The sequence below is a fragment of the Caenorhabditis elegans genome, chromosome V, assembly GCF_000002985.6.
Source record: "Caenorhabditis elegans chromosome V".
Lineage (NCBI taxonomy): Eukaryota > Metazoa > Nematoda > Chromadorea > Rhabditida > Rhabditidae > Caenorhabditis > Caenorhabditis elegans.
In genome coordinates this window covers 8,196,271-8,218,145 of record NC_003283.11, presented here as the reverse complement: position 1 = coordinate 8,218,145, position 21,875 = coordinate 8,196,271, and the positions used below count along the sequence as shown (strand labels likewise).

At 34.0% G+C, this 21,875-nt stretch overlaps 6 protein-coding genes and 3 non-coding genes across 10 annotated transcripts; 4 read left to right on the top strand and 5 right to left on the bottom strand.

The window, feature by feature from the left end:
* The first annotated feature begins 442 nt into the window (after positions 1 to 442).
* On the top strand, positions 443 to 2,612 carry K07C11.8 (uncharacterized protein). The gene is made up of 4 exons (NM_072716.6): positions 443 to 561; positions 1,507 to 1,579; positions 1,647 to 1,751; positions 2,283 to 2,612. The coding sequence occupies exons 1-4, from the start codon at positions 446 to 448 to the stop codon at positions 2,385 to 2,387; spliced, it is 399 nt and encodes a 132-aa protein (NP_505117.2). The 5' UTR covers positions 443 to 445; the 3' UTR covers positions 2,388 to 2,612.
* On the bottom strand, positions 1,605 to 1,802 carry K07C11.14. The gene has a single exon (NR_131693.1).
* Positions 2,613 to 4,177: 1,565 nt separating the features above from the next.
* K07C11.7 lies at positions 4,178 to 10,220 on the top strand. Of its 2 annotated transcripts, none has more exons than NM_001392558.1 (5): positions 4,178 to 4,219; positions 8,496 to 8,703; positions 9,147 to 9,401; positions 9,498 to 9,776; positions 9,822 to 10,212. In NM_001392558.1, exons 2-5 carry the CDS (start codon positions 8,512 to 8,514, stop codon positions 9,909 to 9,911), a joined length of 816 nt encoding a protein of 271 aa, NP_001379681.1. In that variant the 5' UTR covers positions 4,178 to 4,219; positions 8,496 to 8,511; the 3' UTR covers positions 9,912 to 10,212. The 2 variants fall into 2 exon arrangements, with proteins under 2 accessions (NP_001379681.1, NP_505116.1); NM_072715.6 differs by lacking the exon at positions 4,178 to 4,219 and adding an exon at positions 7,379 to 7,629 and having other exon boundaries at positions 9,822 to 10,220.
* timp-1 (NTR domain-containing protein) lies at positions 10,133 to 10,911 on the bottom strand. The gene is made up of 4 exons (NM_072714.9): positions 10,796 to 10,911; positions 10,641 to 10,726; positions 10,492 to 10,594; positions 10,133 to 10,393 (listed from the first exon to the last, which is right to left on the bottom strand). Exons 1-4 carry the CDS (start codon positions 10,908 to 10,910, stop codon positions 10,233 to 10,235), a joined length of 465 nt encoding a protein of 154 aa, NP_505115.1. The 5' UTR covers position 10,911; the 3' UTR covers positions 10,133 to 10,232.
* A 1,248-nt stretch (positions 10,912 to 12,159) lies between these two features.
* cest-17 (Carboxylic ester hydrolase) lies at positions 12,160 to 14,814 on the bottom strand. Its single transcript, NM_072713.4, has 6 exons — positions 14,444 to 14,814; positions 13,985 to 14,137; positions 13,412 to 13,936; positions 13,256 to 13,327; positions 13,033 to 13,207; positions 12,160 to 12,985 (listed from the first exon to the last, which is right to left on the bottom strand). The coding sequence occupies exons 1-6, from the start codon at positions 14,633 to 14,635 to the stop codon at positions 12,387 to 12,389; spliced, it is 1,716 nt and encodes a 571-aa protein (NP_505114.1). The 5' UTR covers positions 14,636 to 14,814; the 3' UTR covers positions 12,160 to 12,386.
* K07C11.13 lies at positions 14,044 to 14,192 on the top strand. The gene has a single exon (NR_069064.1). It is a non-coding gene; the product is annotated as an Unclassified non-coding RNA K07C11.13 (non-coding RNA).
* An 808-nt stretch (positions 14,815 to 15,622) lies between the features above and the next one.
* cri-2 (Putative metalloproteinase inhibitor tag-225) lies at positions 15,623 to 16,338 on the bottom strand (the record flags this gene model as incomplete). Its single annotated transcript, NM_072712.8, has 3 exons — positions 15,623 to 15,721; positions 15,766 to 15,972; positions 16,114 to 16,338. 3 exons carry the CDS (start codon positions 16,336 to 16,338, stop codon positions 15,677 to 15,679), a joined length of 477 nt encoding a protein of 158 aa, NP_505113.1. The 3' UTR covers positions 15,623 to 15,676.
* A 2,713-nt stretch (positions 16,339 to 19,051) lies between these two features.
* Positions 19,052 to 21,372, top strand: F20D6.11 (Rieske domain-containing protein). The gene is made up of 9 exons (NM_072711.5): positions 19,052 to 19,168; positions 19,249 to 19,468; positions 19,592 to 19,831; positions 19,874 to 20,092; positions 20,142 to 20,573; positions 20,622 to 20,730; positions 20,779 to 20,956; positions 21,002 to 21,109; positions 21,158 to 21,372. The coding sequence occupies exons 1-9, from the start codon at positions 19,062 to 19,064 to the stop codon at positions 21,192 to 21,194; spliced, it is 1,650 nt and encodes a 549-aa protein (NP_505112.1). The 5' UTR covers positions 19,052 to 19,061; the 3' UTR covers positions 21,195 to 21,372.
* Positions 20,866 to 20,886, bottom strand: 21ur-14829. The gene has a single exon (NR_131692.1).
* Positions 21,373 to 21,875: the final 503 nt, after the last annotated feature.

The following is a 21,875-nucleotide window of genomic DNA, read 5'->3' as shown; positions in this document are numbered from 1 at the left end:
ATGTTATTTTCATTTTCCCATTCATTTTTTCTTCATTTCCTCTCAGTTCCCATCTGCTTTCAATTAGCTCTATTTCTTGGGTTTCTTGTTCTTTTTCTTGTCGCTTGCTTTTTTCTTATCACACAGTTGTAAACTGACCAAAAAACTTCCGGTCAAGCAATGTTCAAGTGCTGCTGTAATCGTAGAGACCCGTTGGGTCGTGCCAAGAAAGTGTATAGTGACAGCTGTGTTGGAATTGAATAGAGATGCCAAAAAATCACATGCGAAAACGAAGGAAAAAAGTGTCTTTCTTGAATAGGCGAACTAATCGTGTGTGAGTGTGTGTCTTCGTGTACTGGACACTTGGCGCCGCCCGTCTTATCTATATACTCAACTCACTCTTGAATTCCACTTCACACGTTTCTGAACTATTCCAATATTTCGTCGAGCCAACATGTTCCAGGTGATGAATGAATTATTGGCAATTATTGCCATCGTCATAGTTTGTTGTGTTATGTTCTTTTTATGGCTTCTATCAATGGCAATTTGTCCTGATGCAATGGTCAATGCCACGTCAGGAAGGTAAGCTCAAAGACCTCGAACTGGTTATGAAACTTTGAAAAAATATCACCATTTTTACCAAAACTTGAAAACAAATATCTAGATTCTGAACTATTTTCTACTAATTAATTCGATTACTAACTTAAGTACATCATGGTTTTTCTTCCATTAGTTAAAATTAATTGTTTTTTCTCGGTGAGTTCCAGGCATTAAAATTCTGAGAAAGTAACTGTAAAACAGCATCGGTTTTATCATCTTATCAGTCTCCAGCTCAAACATTCCTGATAACGGTTGATTGACGCATCGGCAAACACAATAAACCCCCCGCAATAATTCAATTAACTGAAAAACAGGAAATCGAATTTCAAACAATTAAAATTGGAAACATTTAAGAAAATTTATGATTTCCACGTAGGCACGAAAACGCCAACCTGCGTGTCTACTGGCACTAATCAGATGTAGACACAGAGCAAAACTTCTGTTTAAGGTAACTTACAAGCAATTTACCTTCAAAAATGAACAACAAGGAAGGATCGTAATTTTCTTCAGTGGGAAGGCGAGCCACGCCTACATTGTAGGCAGGTAGGGCACGAACGTGCCTAGGTTGTAGTCTTAGAACTAGCTCGTCACTTCTTTAAATCCAATTTCCTTTTTTATGTAAAAAAATTTTTAAAAAATTTTAAAATACATTTCAAATATAGTGCAATTGATGTTTTCTAGCAGATCATCTTGGAACATTCCAAAAATAGTAGTTTTAGAACATATGTAAAGCATATAAAGCATACGATTCCGATTTTCAAAAAACCGAATAGCCAAAAGCCGTTTCTAGCTAGAATTTCTAGGTGCAAAACCTAATTGGAAGAAAAGTGTAAAACTTTTCCAAAATTCCATTCTTTCTTTTTGTTCAAAATCAATCATATCCCAGAAAATACTTTTGAAACTCAAGTTACGTATCATATATTACAGAAAAGACAAATACTGTGAATCGCGAGACTCCAAAGAACTTATTGCTCGTTGCGAAGAGGGAGACATACGACATGTGAGTTTATTAACAATTGTTGAAAAAAACAATTTTTTAATTCATTCAATCATTCAATATAATTCAGGATTTCATTAAAAACGTCGTATCAGCTGAGAAGATGCAACAACCGCTATCAACAAGAAGATCCAGTGATAAGAAGTTGAGCGTTGTACCGGAAGCCGATGAGCAGGTTGGTGATCGCATTAAAACCACATTGAAGTAACTTTTCAATCTGTGCACCTAGAGATAGAAAATAAGATCAAAGAATTTTGAAGAAAGCGGTTATCAATCAAAAAGTGCAAAAGTATTTTGAGAGAAAAGAGAGTTTTCTAGTGGATTCAGATCTTTGAATTGCAATTTTGCAATCAAGGTGTACTTTCAATAATGTAGTAATTTCAAATTAAAAAAAGTACAAATTCTTTCTATAGTTATACTTGTCTATTGGTCACATTTCACAATACATATGTGTCGCTAAATTTTGATTTAACCTTTCCCGCTTTTAACCGAACTTTTTTGGTGGCTGTTCAACAAGCGGAAAAGATATTGGCAAGAGTTGAACAAAAGTAGGCTCAAGCTTAGAGACATTTTTAGAGACATATAAACCCGGCTATTGAAAAAAAAGTTTGGCGAAAAAGTGTCTATAATGGCCGAGTTGCACTATAAAAGTTATTCTACCGTTTTCCTCAGCAACGAGTGAGTAAAAAAAGTTGTATAATTTCAGAGCACTGTTCAATCCACGATTCACTCGATTCGTCCAACAATTCTTCGTCAACCATCGGTTCCAGTTCGCCTGGAAGAGGAAGAAATATCATCTGAAAATGCTTGAGTTTAAAAGAAAATACTAGTCATGTCTATCAGCTGAAAAATGCTAGACGTCAATCGCCTATCACGTCAATTTCCTATATTTTTTGAATTCATTCCACTCTTTCTTAAATAATTTTTCTCATTTCATTACTATGGCATATTTGTGTGAACCCTCTTTTTCCAATCTATCTGTAAATAAATGAACCGGTGATTTTCGAATACTTGCGTTTTATGAACGTTTTCAATGAAATCGCAACAATGTGCCTTCTGTCAGGAAAGTAAGAACAAACATAGTTTTTTTTTTGGAAGATTGAAGGTGTCCATGTGAGCACAAAAGTTATTTGCTTCATTCTCTCTCTCTCTCTCCTTTTCCTCCTTTCTTCGTTTACTTTTTTCCACATTTCAAAATAAAATGTGTGTCTGTGGAGGCGCCAGTCTCTCTTCGGTCCGTTTATGTCTGTGTGTACGTCCCAGGACGCACACTCTCTTCTGAAAAAAAGAAGAAAAATGAAGGCACGACGAAGAAGAAGAAGACGTTGAAGTTGGAGCGAGAATGGAGAAAAAGAAGACTACGACGGAGACTTTCCGTGTTTTTTTCAGACTATGTTGTTTGCTTGATGAGGTTGGTTGGCCTCCTGATGTTTTTGATCAAACAATCTGTATGTTTAGTCGGCTTGTTTATTTTGACTACGTTGCCCTTTTTTGTTTTTTTTTGCTGTTTCATTTTTAAAGATGTCGTTTAGAAGCTTAATCCACCTCCAAAATTTGTTGGACTGCACAAGCAGTTTCATATCCGGTGTATCTTCTAGCATTAAGCGTTAAAAATGTTTAGTGATGCTAATAGAAGTGCTTTTTCTTAATCCTCACTTTGCTTTACCTCTGAAAATCAAGTCAACTTCAATTTGGTGAATAGTGAAATTCCAGTAGTCAAACAATCATAACGCCCTCAAAAAACATCCTCAAAAAAAAATGAGGTCAGCAAGTTATTGAGGTCGCTGAATCTAAAATGCGATTATCTGGTATACATTTGACAGCTTTAGAATATTTACCAAATAAAATGCACAGAACAGTGGAGTAGTTCAAGTGGGAATCTTGTCAAAATAATCTCAAAACGGGCAAAAAAGTCAAATTGAACACTCGAAAATGTTCTAGATATTTCAAAATTTTTTAGTCAAAGACATTTTTTAAAGCTTGTTATTTTTGAAAAATTTTTGTAAAGATTTACTGAATATTTGGTAACCCTAACCCTACATGAGTAATTTTCAACATACTACCTCCTACTGGCGCTACTCCGTTTTCAAAACACATTCAGTAATACAAAACTGTCGATATTTATTTGTTATCCATTTTCCTTTTTTATCCCATAAATACACGCTTTTCCTTTTAATATTAATAATTCAGTTGTAACATTTTGCAGTTTTGCTTGACTTATTTCAACTTCCTCTTACAAAGTTCACCACTATGCCTCTCAATTGACATTTTCACCTTGAGCTCACCCAGCTGACTTTGAGTCTATTACTCATTGTTAGAAAACATATACGATGCTGAAGGCTCAGTCCGTTTTTTTTTGAATTTCAAATAAAACTTTTTCCGGGTCAAACACTAGTTTACATCTAACAGCATTTCATGTCAAACATATGAATTTCCTGTTCGTTGAAAATTATTTAACCAGCTGTTGAGGTCATTCTTAGTCTTTCATACTTTTTTTCACAATTTTTATTGTAAAAGTGTACCAAAATTGAATTTCCGCTTTTCTTCTGTTGCCCTCCTTGTTTTGAACAGTAATTGATATTCTGAATTGATATTTTTCAGGTCCACCAGAATTCCACAAATTTCATTTTTATCTCTGATAAGGTAAGTTTAATTTTAGAAATATGATACATTTTTTTAATAGAAGAAAATAGTTTTGTCATAAAAAATTATATATTTTTAACTATAATAGTACCAACTAAGCAGGTTAGTGCGCAAAAAATCTTTGGTAAATTTAATTAGTGCTCAAAAATAACTAATTTCAATAACCAAAAACCGCAATAATATTCAAAAATAGGCAAAGTTGTTATAAAACAGGTATCGTAAATTTCAAAAATGATACTTATTGGGTTTAAATGATACTTATTGGGTATTGGGTTGCAGTCAGTGTGTGTAAGTAAATGATGGAATAATATTTTGTACCATTGATGTATCTTGAAAAAATTTAAAAAAATTCTAGAGTTCAAAGTTGAAATGTGCCAAAGTTGAGTAAAGATAAATGCTAAAAATTAATTTTCTTTTTTTCAAAAACTTTATTAACAATTGCTCATTTTTTTAGCTCTTATTTTATGCAAGAAAATGTTACAAGTCTAAGAAGTCGTGTAAAAGAACTTTGTGTAGTGCTTATAGATTGAGCCGCTTGAAAGTAGTTTTTAATTCAGTTGTGTAAGTGAAACTTTGAAAAGAAAGTACTTAACAATTTTTCAAAAATCTGCAACAATGAGCATTGCCAAAATTTCTTGTTTTAGATAATTTAATGTTTTTAAATACGTTTTTTTTCTGCAAAATTACATAAAATCTTCTTGTTCTTGTTGAAATTATTTTTATATACTCATTAATATGAGTGATGGTTATAAATAGAAACAATAACTTTCAAGTTGTTATGCCAACCTTAACTTACACTCATTTATTTGAATCAAATTGATAAAAGGTCACCCAAATTTCAAGAACAATAGTAGAGATCAATTTATTAGAAAGAGTACAGAGACAATATAATGTTCTCCTTATCAACCACCGTCACTATTCCCATACATTTCCATTTCTAGTGCTCTCTTCCAGTTATCATGTCGTGTTTTTTGTTCTTGTCTGTGACGTTTCTCGCAATTCACAAAACTCAGAAATTTGTAGCCAAACTTGTACAGAATATGGCAGACAAGTATACAATTGATATAGATAATAACAGTCAACAATATTTTGAGATCTCTCAAATTATCCTCCTGGGAGAAGTTTTACTTTTTTCTAGGTTATGAAATGTTTTTAATATTTTGAAAACAATTAATCCATACATAGATATGTAACATGAAATGTTACACATTTTGACTCTCATTAAAAATTTAGAAAGATATTTGTATGCAAAAATTGGTAAAATAGTTTTAAATTAAACAAAAAAACTTCTAAATATTAAAAAACGCAAATAGTGTTTTTTTTCTGATCGGTCTAATTTAAATGTAATCAACAATTGTTAGATCTTCAAGCGAAACTTTTTATGAACCGTGCTTTTTCATAGAATTCAGAAAATAATTGAAATCACCTGCCAAAAATGGGCTACTAGAGATGTGTTGCTAAAAGTGTGCCCTCTTAAAAGTAGCATATCCAAGACTTTTCCTTTCCATTAATTCTTTGAAAACAAACAAAATATGTTTAAAGGCATCATTTTCACGACGCATTCAATTCTTTTTCTACTTATGTTTTTCCGAGCATGTTTTTTATATTGATGACGTCAAATCGTCTCATTTCACTCTGATCATTTCATTCATGTCGAGGACACTCATTAGCCACGCGTGGGCTCAGTATTCATGAGTACTCTTTAGGGTCTCATTGACCTACCCCTCATTAGTGTATCATTCGTTTTTTTCTGTATTTGTTTCTTGGAACTGGGAAAAATCAAAAAATGGCTTTTCGTAGACACGAGTTGGTTTGCAAATGTTTTCCGAATAATTCTTGCACGTGTTGTTTGCTGAATTTTCATTCAGGTTGTACTAACTTTTCCATCAAACTTTTCAGGCGAGCAAGTGATCAGCAAGCTGATATCTAAAACTATAAAGTTGATTCATATAAAAAATTAATGAGTTGTATTTTTTCTTATAGTTTTATACCTTGTACACTCTATAAATTTCGTTTTGTAAAGTGTCAATTTTTCTCAGGGAAAATTGGAAATCATCCACTTGAAATGAGCAATTGGGCATTAGTGTTGAATACAAAACTAGCATGGTAACGGGATTTCTACAAACTTAAATCCAGTTTATGTTAATTTTTTATTCTGTTCTGCCAGATTGATGGGGCTGCAATGTCAAATCATTCAATAGAATGGAATTCAAATTACCAGAAAACCCAAAGAACAAAGTACGAACACATTCTTTGAAATTCAATTAAAATGCCAATTCCTTCCAATTTGAATTTTGAAGCATTCCTTAACTGACAGACTTTTTCGTTGCAGAAATTATGACATCACTACGTATTTTGAAGAATGCAAGTTAATTTAAAGTAACTACTGATATATGTAGTTAAGTTAGTTCATGAAAATTATGAGAATGTCCAAAACAAAAAGATCTTCATGGGGCCGTTTGAGAAATTTTATTTATCCGTTTTAATTTACTGAAAATTCAAGAATGAATATTTTTCTACAATTTTTGACTTACATAAATTCCTTACTAAACAGTTGTTGTTAAAAATACCAAACATTGGTTGTTCAAATCAAAGAAGTTTTTCTAATTTTCTCTAATTTTGTGTGCTTTGAAAAATTAATGTCTCTCTATTTTTTAATGCTTATCGTCGCAACTTTAAATCAGACATCCTTACATTTAAATTAGTAGTGGAGAGCATTGTTAATGAGTAGAACTAGTTAAGAAGGGTTTTCCAAAGAGATAAAATTGAAAAGATGTATGCGTCTAAAATCACGTGAAAGTATTTCTTGTGAAGATTTAGAATTACCTGTTGGACACGAGAGTCTACCACAAGTAGTCGCCTCCTCGTCATAATCCTATATTATTATAATATCTGCTCGTTTACTTCTTTCTCTTCCACCTACTACTCCTCTCCAGGCTAATTTTCCCCATTCCTTCTTTAACGAAATTCGGAATTGCCAGTATTGTCACTTCTGAACTTGCAAACTTGGGACATACCAAACAATCATGTATTCCGAGTAAGTTACCCTCGTCAGTTCTATGGATTCTTTATATTTCTTGCTATTTTGCATTTTTCTTCCTTCATTTTTTCTATTTTTTCTTTGGAGAAATGTCGGGGCGTGTCTGTCATTGTTCAAACCAAACCACATAAAAAAGAGAAAACGAAGAGCAGTAAAGTCACATGAGAGTGTCTCAAAAATCGAACATATCCCCTGGGACGCTCTGAAAGACGACAACGACGTCTTCGAGTCGCGCGCACTTTCCGTCTGTCATTTCATTTCTCGATATTCTCATCTTACCACCCTAACCCAGAAAGGCCAGACACTAAAACATTTCGTCTGATTTTGCTATGTTCCATTTTTCGATTGGTACTGTATTGATTTCCATTTGGTTAGTTTAAAATAGACACTGAAAGGTTGACAGCACAAATCATTTTTCAAGAAATTTTCGTAAATTTTTCATATTTGTGATTTAGTATGGAATTCGTGAGTTGCGTATTTGCGTAATTAGTATTTGCCTGTAGAGACGTGAGTATTATCTCTCCAATCTGAATTCCAGGAAGATAGAAGCTGCTTCTTTCTCGATGCTTCTAGAAATTAGACAATAACCACATTCAGAGGTTCGAATAAAAAAGCAATACTCAAAACCGTTATGCTTTTTTCCATTTGTTTTATTTTCACTCCCAATTTCAGCCAACAATTTAGCTAAGTTGATCATATCGAGAGAAAAAGAGAAAGTGCGAGAACTGATTAGAACTAACTTTGTTTGAAAATTCAGTTACTGTATTTCGTCTACAACTATTGCACCTGACTGATTTAGTAAACTCCAAACTTTAGAAAAAGAACAGACATATATTTTGTTAGTTGCCAAGTTTTAAATAGAATAAATGACAACTGAGATATAAGTTGTCAGAGTTGAAAATTGAATGCAATACTAATATGTAGAGGAAATACGGTAATTCAAATATTTTTAAGTTTGGAAGTTATTTTTTTAAACTGTACTGACATCACCACTTATAAAATTGATGTTTTGGCTTTTCAGCCATTTTCTCTGAGAATGCTGTTGTTGACAACACAGTTTTTTTTTGAGAATTCACACAATAATAGGAAATAAAGTTCGTCAAATTCAACATTTCAACTTTATACCATTTCACATGTATTTATTGGGATTTTATTCCTGGAAAAGTCTCTGTGCGGCAATGTACGCGCACAACTTTATACAACATTTGTTTTTAAAACGTATTTCTGAATTTCCAGCTGGTTGGCTCAGTGGATGGAGGCCAAAAGTCAGCGGATCGATCCGGATGCGGAGAACGAATTGTGGGATTCCATAAAACATACGAAAGTGCAAAATATAGTTGAAAAGAATGCAATTGGAGAGATTAATTCGCCACCAACTGATGGAACCCCATATTTGAAAGTTGTTTGCATTTCAGACACACATGAGCAGCTGCATAATGTCACGGTAAGCGATTTTGATGGATACTGCAATTAGAACTGATGTTTTATTTTCAAAGCGTAGGAGTCTAGTTTTTCCTCAATATTTTAAATATAATTTAAAGGTGGAAATGTGAAAATTATGGCCGTCAAGGGAATTGGGGGTAAATAAGAAAATTGAATGGAGAGAAGCACCAGGAAGTTAAATAAAAAAGATTGACGTCAAGAGTGAGAATATCTCAAGGGACTATTTGGCATAAAACGAACATTAAAAAATGAAAGAAGTTTTGTTCTAACTATAAGGAAAGTGATATATTGTAAAATCAACAACACTAGAAAAATCTAATAAAAGCAAAATGAACAAGCATTTTCTAATTTTAAGAATTAATATTTAGAGTTTCCTACAAACACTGAAAAAAGCGGTTCTAAAAGAAAAATAACTGTAAAATTTCCAGTTTCTGAAAATTTCAGGTCCCTGACGGCGACGTCCTCATTCATGCGGGCGATTTTACCAACAATGGAAAACGAGAAGAACTTATCAAATTCAATGAAGAAATGACACGTTTTCCACATAAATACAAGCTCGTTGTAGCTGGAAATCACGAACTTGGATTTGATCATGACGAGAATCAAGGAGAACGGCAAGATGCTGATAAGGGGCTTGGAACTGAAGATGGGTACAATATACTGACCAATGTGACTTACCTCCAAGATAAGGGTGTAACGGTAAGGCATCTGATTGAGAGAATATAGAGACACAAATTGAAATTACTGAAAAGTCTCATGTCTGAATCTTTTTTCGCTGATTTATATGCGTTTCAGATCGACGGTGTAACGTTCTTCGGCTCATCCTACCACCCACTTCGAGGCTTCCCCTTCTACCGAAACCGAGCTGAACAACTCGCTGAGTGTTGGAAAGCTGTTCCAAATGACACAAATGTCTTGATTACTCATACACCACCTCTAGGATACCTCGACCAGTTTGGAGATGAACGATGGGGATGCAGAGATCTTTTGAAAACCGTCGAACGAATCCAACCTGCTTATCACATTTTCGGACATGTTCATGAGCAACATGGAGTCTTGAGCAACGGAAATACGGTTTGTTATAAATTATATGAAAACGAATTCTAATGAATGTTATAGACATTTATCAACGCTGCCCAATGCAACAAAGGAAACCAAATTCAAACTCGCCCAATCGTCTTCTACATTCCTAAAAAGACCTTATCATAGCCTTTTCCCAGTTTTTTGAAGATCATTAATCTGAAAATATTCTTACATCAATTTCAAATTTAGACTTCTCTAATGTGATTTCAGTTCCTAAATTCTTTGCTATGTCGTACAGTATGCCATTATGTCCCTTACGTTTTCGTTTTTACCATCTCTCAACGGCTTTACTCATTTCTCTTCTTTCCCATCTTTACACCTTTAATTGAAGCATACGAAACTCAAAGTAGAATTTCAAATACTCTCTTATTGTTTGAAAATTTTCACACAATTGACTTCGAAAATGTTGTAATAAAATGCCAAATGCTCACAAAAAAAATGTTGAAATTACGAAGAAAGCGGGGAAGGTGGTGGAGGACATTTTCCAACCGAATCCACAAACTTCTTCCAAGTCGGCTTCATCTCGAGTTTTGGCTCATCAATGTATTTTAATGGAACACGCCAGTCGCAAAATGTTATCAAAAGAGAATCGTTGTTTGCCAAGGATCCTGGAATCACTTTTTAAAGGACGGTTTAATCAATCGAATGGATTGCTAATTTAATTACGGGTTTGATTACGGAAAACTTTTGCATAAATTTGACTTGCCTCCAAAAATATACTGCTTCCCAACTTTAAATTTAGTCTGACCACAAGCACTTTCTTGCGTTGCAGTGTTCATTGTCTCCGGTAAAGTCATGTTTTCTGGTGCCTAAAATATAGTGGTTACTTTTTTGTTTCATTAGTTGCCAAAAAACCTTGATAACTTTCAAATGTTCCAATCGATATGACATCATTAATCCAAGCCCATCAGTTTCCTTCGAAACGACTTTCACTTTGGAAACTGAAAACCTAGTTTTATAAGTACATACAACATAACACAGTGCTGGATTAATATCAATTTGTGACTCACTCCATGAAGTTGCGCAATATCCATCTTTCTCTGATTGAAATTCCATACAGCTACATGACTCAAAACTTTGTGGAAAACTGAGACAGAGTAGGAACGTGAAAACAACTGCTAACATTCTGCAATTTTTAAGTGTTTAGATATTTTAAAAGTTGCTAATTGAAAAAAGGGAAAGTAACGAAAAATGAATGGACACGCCGGGAAAGGTTCAACTGGCGACCTGTTTTTGGCGTCATATAGAAAACACAGAAAACAACATATTGAGAGAAAAATGAAAAAAAGAGAGATAAATATTGACAGACATTCAATCATCCACATCCATCCTTACTGCCTGACCATCCATTACAAAAAGAAATAGGACACTTACCTGATAAAAGTAGAACTTACTGAAATCGCAAATTTTGGGGAAAAGTTCATTACAGACAGTTCATTTTGTTCAAAAAAGTGTTGTCTTTGTTTTGGAAGAACGAAATTGAATCAAACTTTTATACCGTTTTTCAGTGGAAATAAGTCATAATAATCCGTTTTAATGCCATCTCGTTGTTGTTTTTATATTTTCCGGAAGAGAGCGAGTTGATTTATATTTTAAAAGAAAAACAGATGAAATATGACAACCATATGTCTGAATGCCATTCACAAACTTTTAAACACGAGAATATATATTGAGAAATGTTGGTATTTATTTGATTGGTTCAGCAAACACGCAGTAATTTTTTTGAAACAGGACACAAACGGAGATCAAATTTTAAAAATATTATTAAAACCTATCTAAATCAGTTCAAGTAATACGACACCTGGGAACCCAAATTTGTAGAAAATGTAACACTTCATAATAAACCCATTTTCATTCCACAGTGTTTTGACCAGCCTCAGGATTTTTAAACGTTTTTTGGGTCACTTTTCAGTTCACGTAGTTTAATTTTTTAGAAAGAAGTTCGTGGTTCAAAATCCAATACTGTAACTATTGTATTCGATAAGTCAACTTTCCTTGTAAAAAAATGGATACCGAGAGTGGTTTAATCTAAATTGATAATCACAGTTTTTCTGTAATGCCACAAAACCAGTATTAACAGAAAAATCTAAATTTAGTTTTGCAAGCTCGCGGGTGGTAGTGGCCGTAAATAAAATAACGACACACTTTTGAGTTACTGGGTTTCTTCCGAATTTATAAAAATTAAGGTTGAAATGAGAACCTTCTGCTGTACAAGAAGTATTCTAAAGTCTGAACGTATTTATTTCAGTTATCCAAAATCGTTCTCCTGTGAGCTCACAAGGAAACGATTAATCTAGCTAAATGGAATTTTTTAAACGATTGATTTGATTAATCGAGAGTCAGTGTTATTATCCAACTTGTAATTTTTTGAATGCTTGAATTTAAACATTTATTAAATCGTTCAAAACATTGAGAAATAAACAGAAAGAAAAAACATGAGAAACTAAAGTTGTAACCGTATATATATGAACATTTGAGCTCAATTCATCGGCTGTAACCAATTCGATAAATGAGGCTGTTTCGCGTTAACACGTCATGATAATATTGGACAGGTGGGCGAGTGGTAATATGATTTAGTAATTGCTGTCGGATCATGGCTAGTCACAGTTCACTGTGACGGAATGTGGCTTTGGATGCTGGTAGTCTCTTTTTCATCAAATCTGCTCCAACAGTTTTTGCGATATCTGATTGCCAAAGTTCATAAGCTTCTTGTCGGAATGATGTTTGAACGGATGGTTTGTCGTTCAGAAGAAGATTGGCAAATGGTTGAGATTTTGAAACTGCAGGCCACAGTAAGGCTTTCGTACTTGGTGTTCCAGTGTTTATGAAGTTGACAATTGCGTTCACAAAGTAATTCTCGAACTTCTTGTCTTTATCATTGAATGGAATTGTATCCATTCCGTTAAAATTGAACAAATATCTCAATTCAGAAGCATGGAATGGTCCCTTGATTGGATGAGTTGGATCTTTTGTTGTTTCACTGTCATAGTCAATAATGTAGAGATAAGTGTCCCATCCGTGCTGGAGCTTGAGCTCAACTTCATGTAGAGTTGGAATATTATATTGTAGATCACTGAGCAAGTTGGCAAATGCGTTCAAGTAAAAACTCGAATTTCCAGTCATTGGGCCACTCAAGTAGAATTCCTCGACTAAACCAGAGAATCTTGCAGATGCTGTTCCAAATTCTTGTTCAACGGCAACTAAAACATTTTGATTACATATGTTAACAACTCTTTGACAAAAATACCTTGAGATCTGATGAAATCTACTAAATTATCCTTGCTATAAGTTGACCAGCTTTCTTTTGGAACTCCAAGAAGTTTAGCGAGTTTAACAGGGTATAACACACTCAAACCACTTTCCAAACTGACAAGACCTTGCATTGTTCTTTTCTTTGGCGCCTTTCGGGACATTTTTTCAATCTAAATATTTATGAAAGGTCAATAAATATATCGATTCCGGGAACTTACGTCATACGGGAAGAAGTCCTTGTCAAAGTAAGGATGGAACTTTTTAGTTCTTGGTCCAGGGAGAAGCTCACCCTGAAACGAAACATATAAATTAAAAAAGCATAATCTAAAGGTCGATTCAATGCTTGGATAAAATTTTTGAAACTCCAAACTCACAATTGATTCCATAGCATCTAACAACTCATCAACTGTTCTAATTTCAATGCAATCTCTCAATTCTTTGGAATCCTCCTGTGGACATCCAGCTGCTTTGGCCAATTTTCGACTATCATCCACTACATTTCTATCGAGGTTGCTCTCGGAAAAGATACTTCCAGAAAGTTGAATAGCTTGGCTGAACAAATGATCAGAATGTGGTGAATAGAGAAGTGCTGAAACACTTGCAGCTCCTGCGGAATGACCAGCCAAAGTGATTCTATCTGGATCACCACCAAAGTCAGGAAGTACTTCGTGCAAGAATTGTAGAGCCAAGGTCTGATCCCAAAGTCCCATGTTTCCGGGGATCTCCGAATCTCCAGTTGTAAAGAATCCAAGTGGACCAAGTCTGTATTGAATAGAAACAAAAATAATATCCTTGGACACAAAGTTATCAGCGGCTTTCTGGTAACCAATCATTGAAGTATCACCGAATTGGAATCCACCACCATGAATAAAAACGAGAACAGGCAGTTTTTTCTCTTTCTGAAATTTTATATTCAAGATTATTTTTTGTTATTTTCGCAAACTTACAGCATCTGGTGGGGTAACAATATTCAAAAAGAGACAATCTTCACTGTAATTGACCTGCTCCTCCAGCTCAGATCGGAGTGAAGGGATACAGGAAGCACGGAAATGAGTGGCATCATGGTTGATGTGAGGCCATTTCTCAACTGGTTCTGGTTTCTGCAAAAATACACTGAAATTTGAAGAAATATCGTCTTTTCCTTAAAAAAATAAATTGAATTGAAAAGTTTCCCAAATTCCTTTTTTACGTTTCCGTAGTGAAAGTTGACTCAAATTCCGAAATTTTTATTAGGCTAACATTTTTCTAAAACAATGAAAATACTGTTGCTTTATATAATTTTTTGCGCGAAAGTTCAAATTTCCAATTTAATTTTGTTGTTTGCTTCTCCTTTGTTCAAAACCAGTTTTTTTTAATTCGAAAATTTTACTCGAAATTGTTTTGTAGAAAAACAATAATAACTGTACCTGGAACCTGTAGATATGATCCGGTGGGTTTCCATATCGAATTCCCAGGAAAACATGATATTTTGAACCGGTTACCGTAGATTTGTGCTCGAAACCAACAATAGGACCATATGGAGTTGTCACTTTTGGCTTAGAAACACAAAAAGCTGGTGAAACTAGGAAATATCCTAGCAAAAGGTAGATGTAAGACATCAGCTCCAAAAAAGTGGCTTGACCTCTCTTTGGCAGGTATATGCAAATGAGCAGAACGAAAGGAGGTAACGTCGGAAACGAGCAACAAAACGGTGAGAGACTGACGGTATAGAAGAGACGCAGCCGAAAGGTGGAGAAGTTATTTGTGCTGCAAACAAATATGAGATAGCCCAGGCATACATGAAGAAAGATGGAGATGGTAGGGGAAGGTAAAGAAGGGTCAGATGTGTGGTGATAATTGTGTTATGTTTACTTTGTGAAAAGACAAGAAGAACATGAGAAGGTGGGAGAACACGGGAATTGAATAAAATTTATAATCCAGCTACAGATGAATTCAAAATTTTGTTTTGACAATTTAGCAAACTTATTCAAATCGGTAGAACTCAAAAACAGAAGGTTTTAGCGAAATGTGCTTGAATAAAAAAGTCGTGTTCATAATGTTGTTGACAAATTTTTTTATGAATATTCCACGACAGTTTTCAACGACAAACATTGGAAAACTCAAACAGTTTTACACAGTTATTCATTTTAAAACTGATCTCAGAGCACCCGAGCAAATTTGGAAACATTTTCTCAACAGGAACCTGAAACATGAAATTTTTCTCCAAAGATAACTTTAATAGATGTTGGGTATAGGAATTTTTTTCTTGATTTATTCAAAGATTAAAGCTATAAGTTTTGAACAAAATATTCCCGGCAGAGAACACATACATATATAGAACACCTGAAAATGTGAATGGCGCTGTTGAACCATTTCAGTGTAGCCATCAATAGGGACCGTGTAGTCATGTAGTGAGACTTTCACCCTTTGTAGTCTTACAGCTGAAAACATCTGTCACCCTCTGATTATCGAATACCGATTATTGAAAAAATAATGCTTTCAATTTTTTACAAACAATAACTTCTGCTCACTCACATGAAAATATCGTTTGTTTTATCATAGCTTCGCTTTAAAAGTTTTTTTCATTAATTGTAAGTTTATTTAATCAGATTCATTAAAGTTTTATTATCAAATACTAATAAAATCGTTTTTATTTCTTTCTAGCATTTGATAGACTTGACTTGAGATTGCAATGTCTGTGGAACCTGGAAGTTAACAATTTATTTAGCAAACAGCATTTTCAACTCACATTTTTCCATTCAAGAACGTTTTCAAATGACGTTTGAGATCTGTCATCTGGCAGTACTTGACCGCAAAGAACAGTATACAAAGCATTTGGTCCTTCAACACGACCAGCAAGTAGATATTCATGACCGGCGGCAATCTTGAGCCCGCAAGCTGGAGCTTCTGATGGAGTGAAAATTTCATCTGGCAGAGTTGTCATGTTGGATGGTTTCTGAAATTAAAAAAACTTTGACATAGAAACATTTTTCTGTAAGTTTGAAATGCATGTTACTTTCAGTTGTATAGAACGCTGATATAAGCTTATCAGTAAGTTTTTAGCACCTGCGGGGTAAAATAAATCAAACTCGCTTACCTTAAAAACCTCGACATGTTGCACAGTGTATCTCAAATTATTCAATCCCTTTCTCTCGGATCCTTCTGGAAGTCCTTGTTTTCCTACACGGACCTTCACTTTGACATGAGAAACCCAGTGAGCATTGCAGAATGATTCCTTGGTTGATTGCTCTCTACACTTGCAAGCAAGAGTTACAGCAATGAGAACTGATAGAATGACTAGAGATAAAGATAAATTTTGCATCTGAAAATGGAATTAGTATAAATTCGAGGTGAAAAAAAATTGTGAAAATGAAAAAAATGAAACATGAAGAAAGCAGGAAAATTTTGGTAATAATATATTTTTTTACACAAAAATTGTTTTTGATGGCAAAATAACATTAACTTGCTCAAATAATTCATTTTTCTAGCCAAATAATTCATATCATAAACTTTAAAAATACAAGAATCTATAAATTTGGGCTCAAGTTTTTGTTTTTGAAACAAACAAAAAAAAAAGAAAATAGTTATTTTGTTGATAGTTCAACCCAAGACTGATCGTGAGATGACATTGGTTGAGCGAATTGAATCGGTCAAGAGTAGATATAGTACAGAGATCCGAGAGATATGAGACGATGAGAGACAGGAAGTGTAACAATAACATTAGTGTGACAAAAAAAAATGAAAGATGGTGAATAAGTGATGAATCATTATTATGACGTCTTGAAATATGATAAAGATAACTGAAAAGAGATTTTGATAGAAATTCCAAACTCACTATTTTACAGACATTTTTCTGGAAATAATAGTTTTGGAAACTGGAGTCTGAATACTTAATTTGCATGTACATAAGAAATAAGTTTTGATTGAATTAATATGTAGAAAAAAAAAGTTTGCGAAGGCACGGAAACTCCTTGGCCTGCATAAATTTCTGTTATAGCATCCCAGGCAAATTTAATGTTCACCTATTATAACCCAAGACTATTGTAGCTTCATCATGGCATCGAGACTAATAACAACTTCTTCACAATGCTGCAAAACATAAACCAAAGTTTGTGATTCACTATTGGACTTTTGGAATATTTGACTTTATAAAATAAAAAACGAGACACAAAAATATTGTTTCACAAACCATTCATCAAACTTCAAAAAAAAAAGTTTCAATCCGTAGAGACTCACTCAAACATTCACTTTCAATGACAATAGCCAACTGCCGTGCTAATAATTGAACAAACTGACAGTATACTTCATTTCACGCTTGTTTCAAGCGAATGTTCAGCTTGGCTTATAGCAGTTTTTTCAGAGACCCGAGCTTTTATAAAATTCCGGTGGACTCATAAAATATGGTCACAAAACCAAAAAACGAAAAGCATCATTCATCCATACCAAATGATTTATGTGGTAATCAAAGCTTAAAATGAAATTCTTATGATTTCTGATTCTTTGATTCTAAAGCTTGAAAAATGTGATTCTAAAGCTTGAAAACAAGCTTGAAATATAATTTTGTTTGCCATGAGATTTTTGGATAAAAGACGATTTTTTTGCAATTATCGTTCACAAAATTGTTCTTTACAACTATCCCGAATGAAACTACTGAAAATTAAACATTATATGATTATTGTGGAATATTATTTTGAACTAAATTATCAGCTTTGATTATTTGAAATTGAAATTCCGGCAAGGAAGTAATCGTACTTTTATAAAAATTTTCATAGCCCATAAGTTCACATTTTCCCGTCCAAAAACAATTGTCTCTATAAATATGTTCATTGAACCTCTTTTTCCTAAATTTCCGCATTTTCCCACTATTTCTCTCAATTCTCCCAATTATGTTGTTGTTTGTGAGTGTCACCATAGGCCGTTCTACGGAGAGTTTTGTTTGTATGTCTCGGTTCTCTTCATCTCTCGGTTTTCAAGAAAAGGGATTTTCCATTTTAACGTTTTTGCACTTTTTTTTAAAGCTAGTGATACCGATTTTTAAAAAAAACAATTAAGACGTATCATTTTCAAACTTAAAGGTTAAACTTTCAAACGACAAATTTTGATTTTTGAGCGTTTCGTTCCAATATGAAGGATCATGTTTCCTTCAACTGATCGTTTCGACGTTTTTTCTTCTCCAGTTTTTCTTGTTTACTTCGTTTAACCTTGATGATCTTCTAGTGGTTTATTGTCGAGATTTTCATTCAAAATTTACTAATTTCAATAAGATTTAAATCTAAAGTTTAGAGTCTTTGATGTATAAATTGGACATACTGAAAATTAAACGTTTTGGAAAATTTTCCGTAAGTACAGAAACATAGTTTCAAATAAAAAATTCGAAAACATTTCTAACCATTACGATTAATCAGAAAAAAAAAATAATTCAGAAAATAACGCTTCGTTTACAAAAACCTTCCACGCAAACAAATATTGTTTACCAAAAACTGATAACGTGGATGTTTTGAAATATGTTGTTGTTTTCCCACATCTTCGTTGATTTTTCTCTTTGAAGCTCTGGTATTTCAAGACTTAAAAGCATTTTTTGGCTTTCACCTTGACTTTCTTTTACCCTAGTTTAATAAGTATACAAGGTGTGAACTAAAAATTGTAACGATCACAAAGTTTCTTTTTCTCTGTGGTCAACTATCCTAGATACATGCCAGTGTCAGGCATTTGTCAGCATTTCCATTTGCCGCCTAGCAAATAGACCCAGCCTTTCGTGTGCTTCTCTTTTCCTTTTTCTTGTTCCTACAACTCAAAGTGCTCCAATTGGTCTCTGTAGCCCCATTTTTATATTTTTGTTATTTTTTGTACGAAGAATTTGCCCGAAACCTCTAGGACAAAGTTTGAAAACTGTACGTTTTTTCAATTAAACTTTCATCTATAGACTCTTATTGATAACAAAAATTGATGACTGATGACTACGTTTATTTATCATTCTTTTCCTTGATTTTCTGAAAAAAAAACGAATTTACACGTACATTTCTTTAATATTCCAGTATAATAACAATGGCTCTCGCCAATTGGCTAACCCCTGTTGAGCCGGAATGTGACAATGATGATTCTCCGGCAGTGGAGGAAATTCTCGGTAGAATCGAAGATGTACCGCCAGGAACGTAAGTAATTTCAACTTTTTAAAAACAGTTCTCTAAAGTTTTAAAAAGAAAATTTAAAAAATAACATTGTCTTTTTCCAGTAAGAAAATGTTCGAAGTTCGTGATCGTAAAGTTTTGGTGATTAACGACGAGGGTCGAATTTACGCTATTAATGGATTGTGTTCTCATTACAATTTCTCATTGGAGAATGGAACATATGCAAAAGGAAGAATTAGGTGCCCACTTCATGGAGCTTGCTTTAATGTTCGATCGGGAGATATTGAAGACTATCCAGGCTTTGACAGTCTTCATTCTTATGTGGTAAGTGGCACCCAAAAATTTATTGTTTTCGCATTTTTGGACAAATTCTTTTTTGAAAAGTTGGAGGTGACTGATTAAACTTTGTTGTCCTTTTTTTGTAATCAAACAATTATATTTTTCCAGGTTACTGTCAACGATGGAAACCTTATTATCAAGACAACTGAAAAGAAGCTAGGTTCTGATCGTCGAATTCGACATCTTCCAAAAATGAAGCAGTGTAATGATCGACCAGTTGTGATTATCGGTGGTGGTGTAGCTACAGCTACATTCATTGAGCATTCTCGACTTAATGGTCTTATAACCCCAATTTTAGTAATCTCAGAAGAGTCTTTGCCGCCTTATGATAGAGTCTTGCTGTCTAAGGTAATGTTAAATCTTTTTTTCTAAATTACCTATGATTTTCAGAAACCAGCAGCAACCGGAGAGGATATTCGTTTGAGAAAAGATGATGCGTTTTACGAAGAGAGAAATGTCAAATTTCTTTTGAAAACATCGGTGATTGCAGTAAATCATAAAAGTAGAGAAGTCAGTTTATCGAACGGAGAAACTGTTGTTTATTCAAAACTAATTATTGCTACTGGAGGAAATGTTAGAAAGTTGCAAGTACCCGGATCAGATTTGAAAGTGAGAGTAAAACGAAAATCTGAAAAATATAAACATGTGCAATTTCCAGAATATTTGCTACCTTCGTAAAGTAGAAGAAGCCAACATAATTTCCAACCTTCATCCTGGGAAGCACGTCGTCTGTGTAGGCTCATCATTTATCGGAATGGAAGTGGCATCCGCTCTGGCAGAAAAAGCTGCGTCAGTTACAGTTATTTCCAATACTCCGGAGCCTCTTCCAGTTTTTGGATCAGATATTGGTAAAGGAATCCGTCTGAAGTTTGAAGAAAAAGGAGTAAAGTTCGAGCTGGCTGCAAATGTGGTTGCTCTTCGTGGAAACGATCAAGGAGAAGTCTCAAAAGTTATTTTAGAGAATGGAAAAGAGCTTGATGTAGATCTTCTTGTTTGTGGAATTGGTGTTACCCCAGCCACTAAGTTTTTGGAAGGATCTGGTATCAAATTGGACAATAGAGGATTCATTGAAGTTGATGAAAAGTTTAGAGTGGGTTTAGTTTATTTTATGATGCTTTTTTAATCTCTAATACTTCAGACTAATATCAGCTACATCTTCGCAATGGGTGATGTTGTCACAGCTCCTCTCCCACTTTGGGATATTGACAGTATCAATATTCAACACTTCCAAACTGCTCAAGCACATGGTAAACCAGAAGATATTCAAATTTAACTATCGATGTTTAATATTTTAGGACAACATCTTGGATACACTATTGTTGGAAAACCTCAACCTGGACCTATTGTTCCATACTTTTGGACTCTGTTTTTCTTTGCGTTTGGTTTGAAGTTCTCAGGATGCAATCAAGGATCCACAAAGGAATACACTAATGGAGATCCTGAAACTGGAACTTTCATTCGATACTTCTTGAAGTAAGTGAACAATTATACATTTTTCATGTTAGTAAAAACTTTAAGAAAAGACAAAGTCGTAGCTGTAGCTGCTGGTGGTCCATCCAGTGTTGCCTCCCAGTTCGCTGAAATTTTCAAAAAAGGAATCGAAGTCACTCTGAAGGATTTGAAAAAGTTAGTTTTAATTTAAACATTAATGCAATTACCCAAATAAACTTGCAGCAGCAGCGATCACACTTGGGGACATCTTCTGCTATAGACGAGTGTAGGAATTCAGCAGTAAATAAATAAACTATTTGTTTGATTAAAAAAAATTTTTTTTGTGTTTTTTATGGAATGAACTAAAAACTGATTTATATGTATTCGCTGTTCCCAAAAATCCGATTTCTGAAAAAAAAAACCATTGGCTCTTCCTTTAATAAAAACTGAGAAATATTAGAAATATAACAATGCACCTGATTGTTTCACAAAAAACCACAGAACCAGTCAAAACTCTGAAAATGTATAAACTCAATTGAGATGCTCTTCTGTAGAGACTGATCTTCAGTAACCATAAAATGAACGTTTTCAACAAGGAAGTTCATAAAACGAGTGTAATTTTCACATGCAATAAATAACTACACTACAACTCTTTAGTTTGATTTGTGAAAATGCCAAAACTCACAAATCATGAGCAGTGTCACGTCTCAAATCCCAGACAGCAAACTGTGATAAGACTTGTAACTTAATCCACTCATTTGACTTGCATTTGACTCAACCCGGATACCAACCTTCTTACCCGGCTTATTCTCTCATTTCACTTCTTCATTTCTTGGCCCGGTGGTGATAAAACATTGGTTTTGATTGCGACGAGAGGCACTCACTCTTCCGTTTATCACTAACTCTTTGCTCATCCGGAGACCCTTGCTAATAGAGATAAACTTGTCGTTCTGTGTCTTGA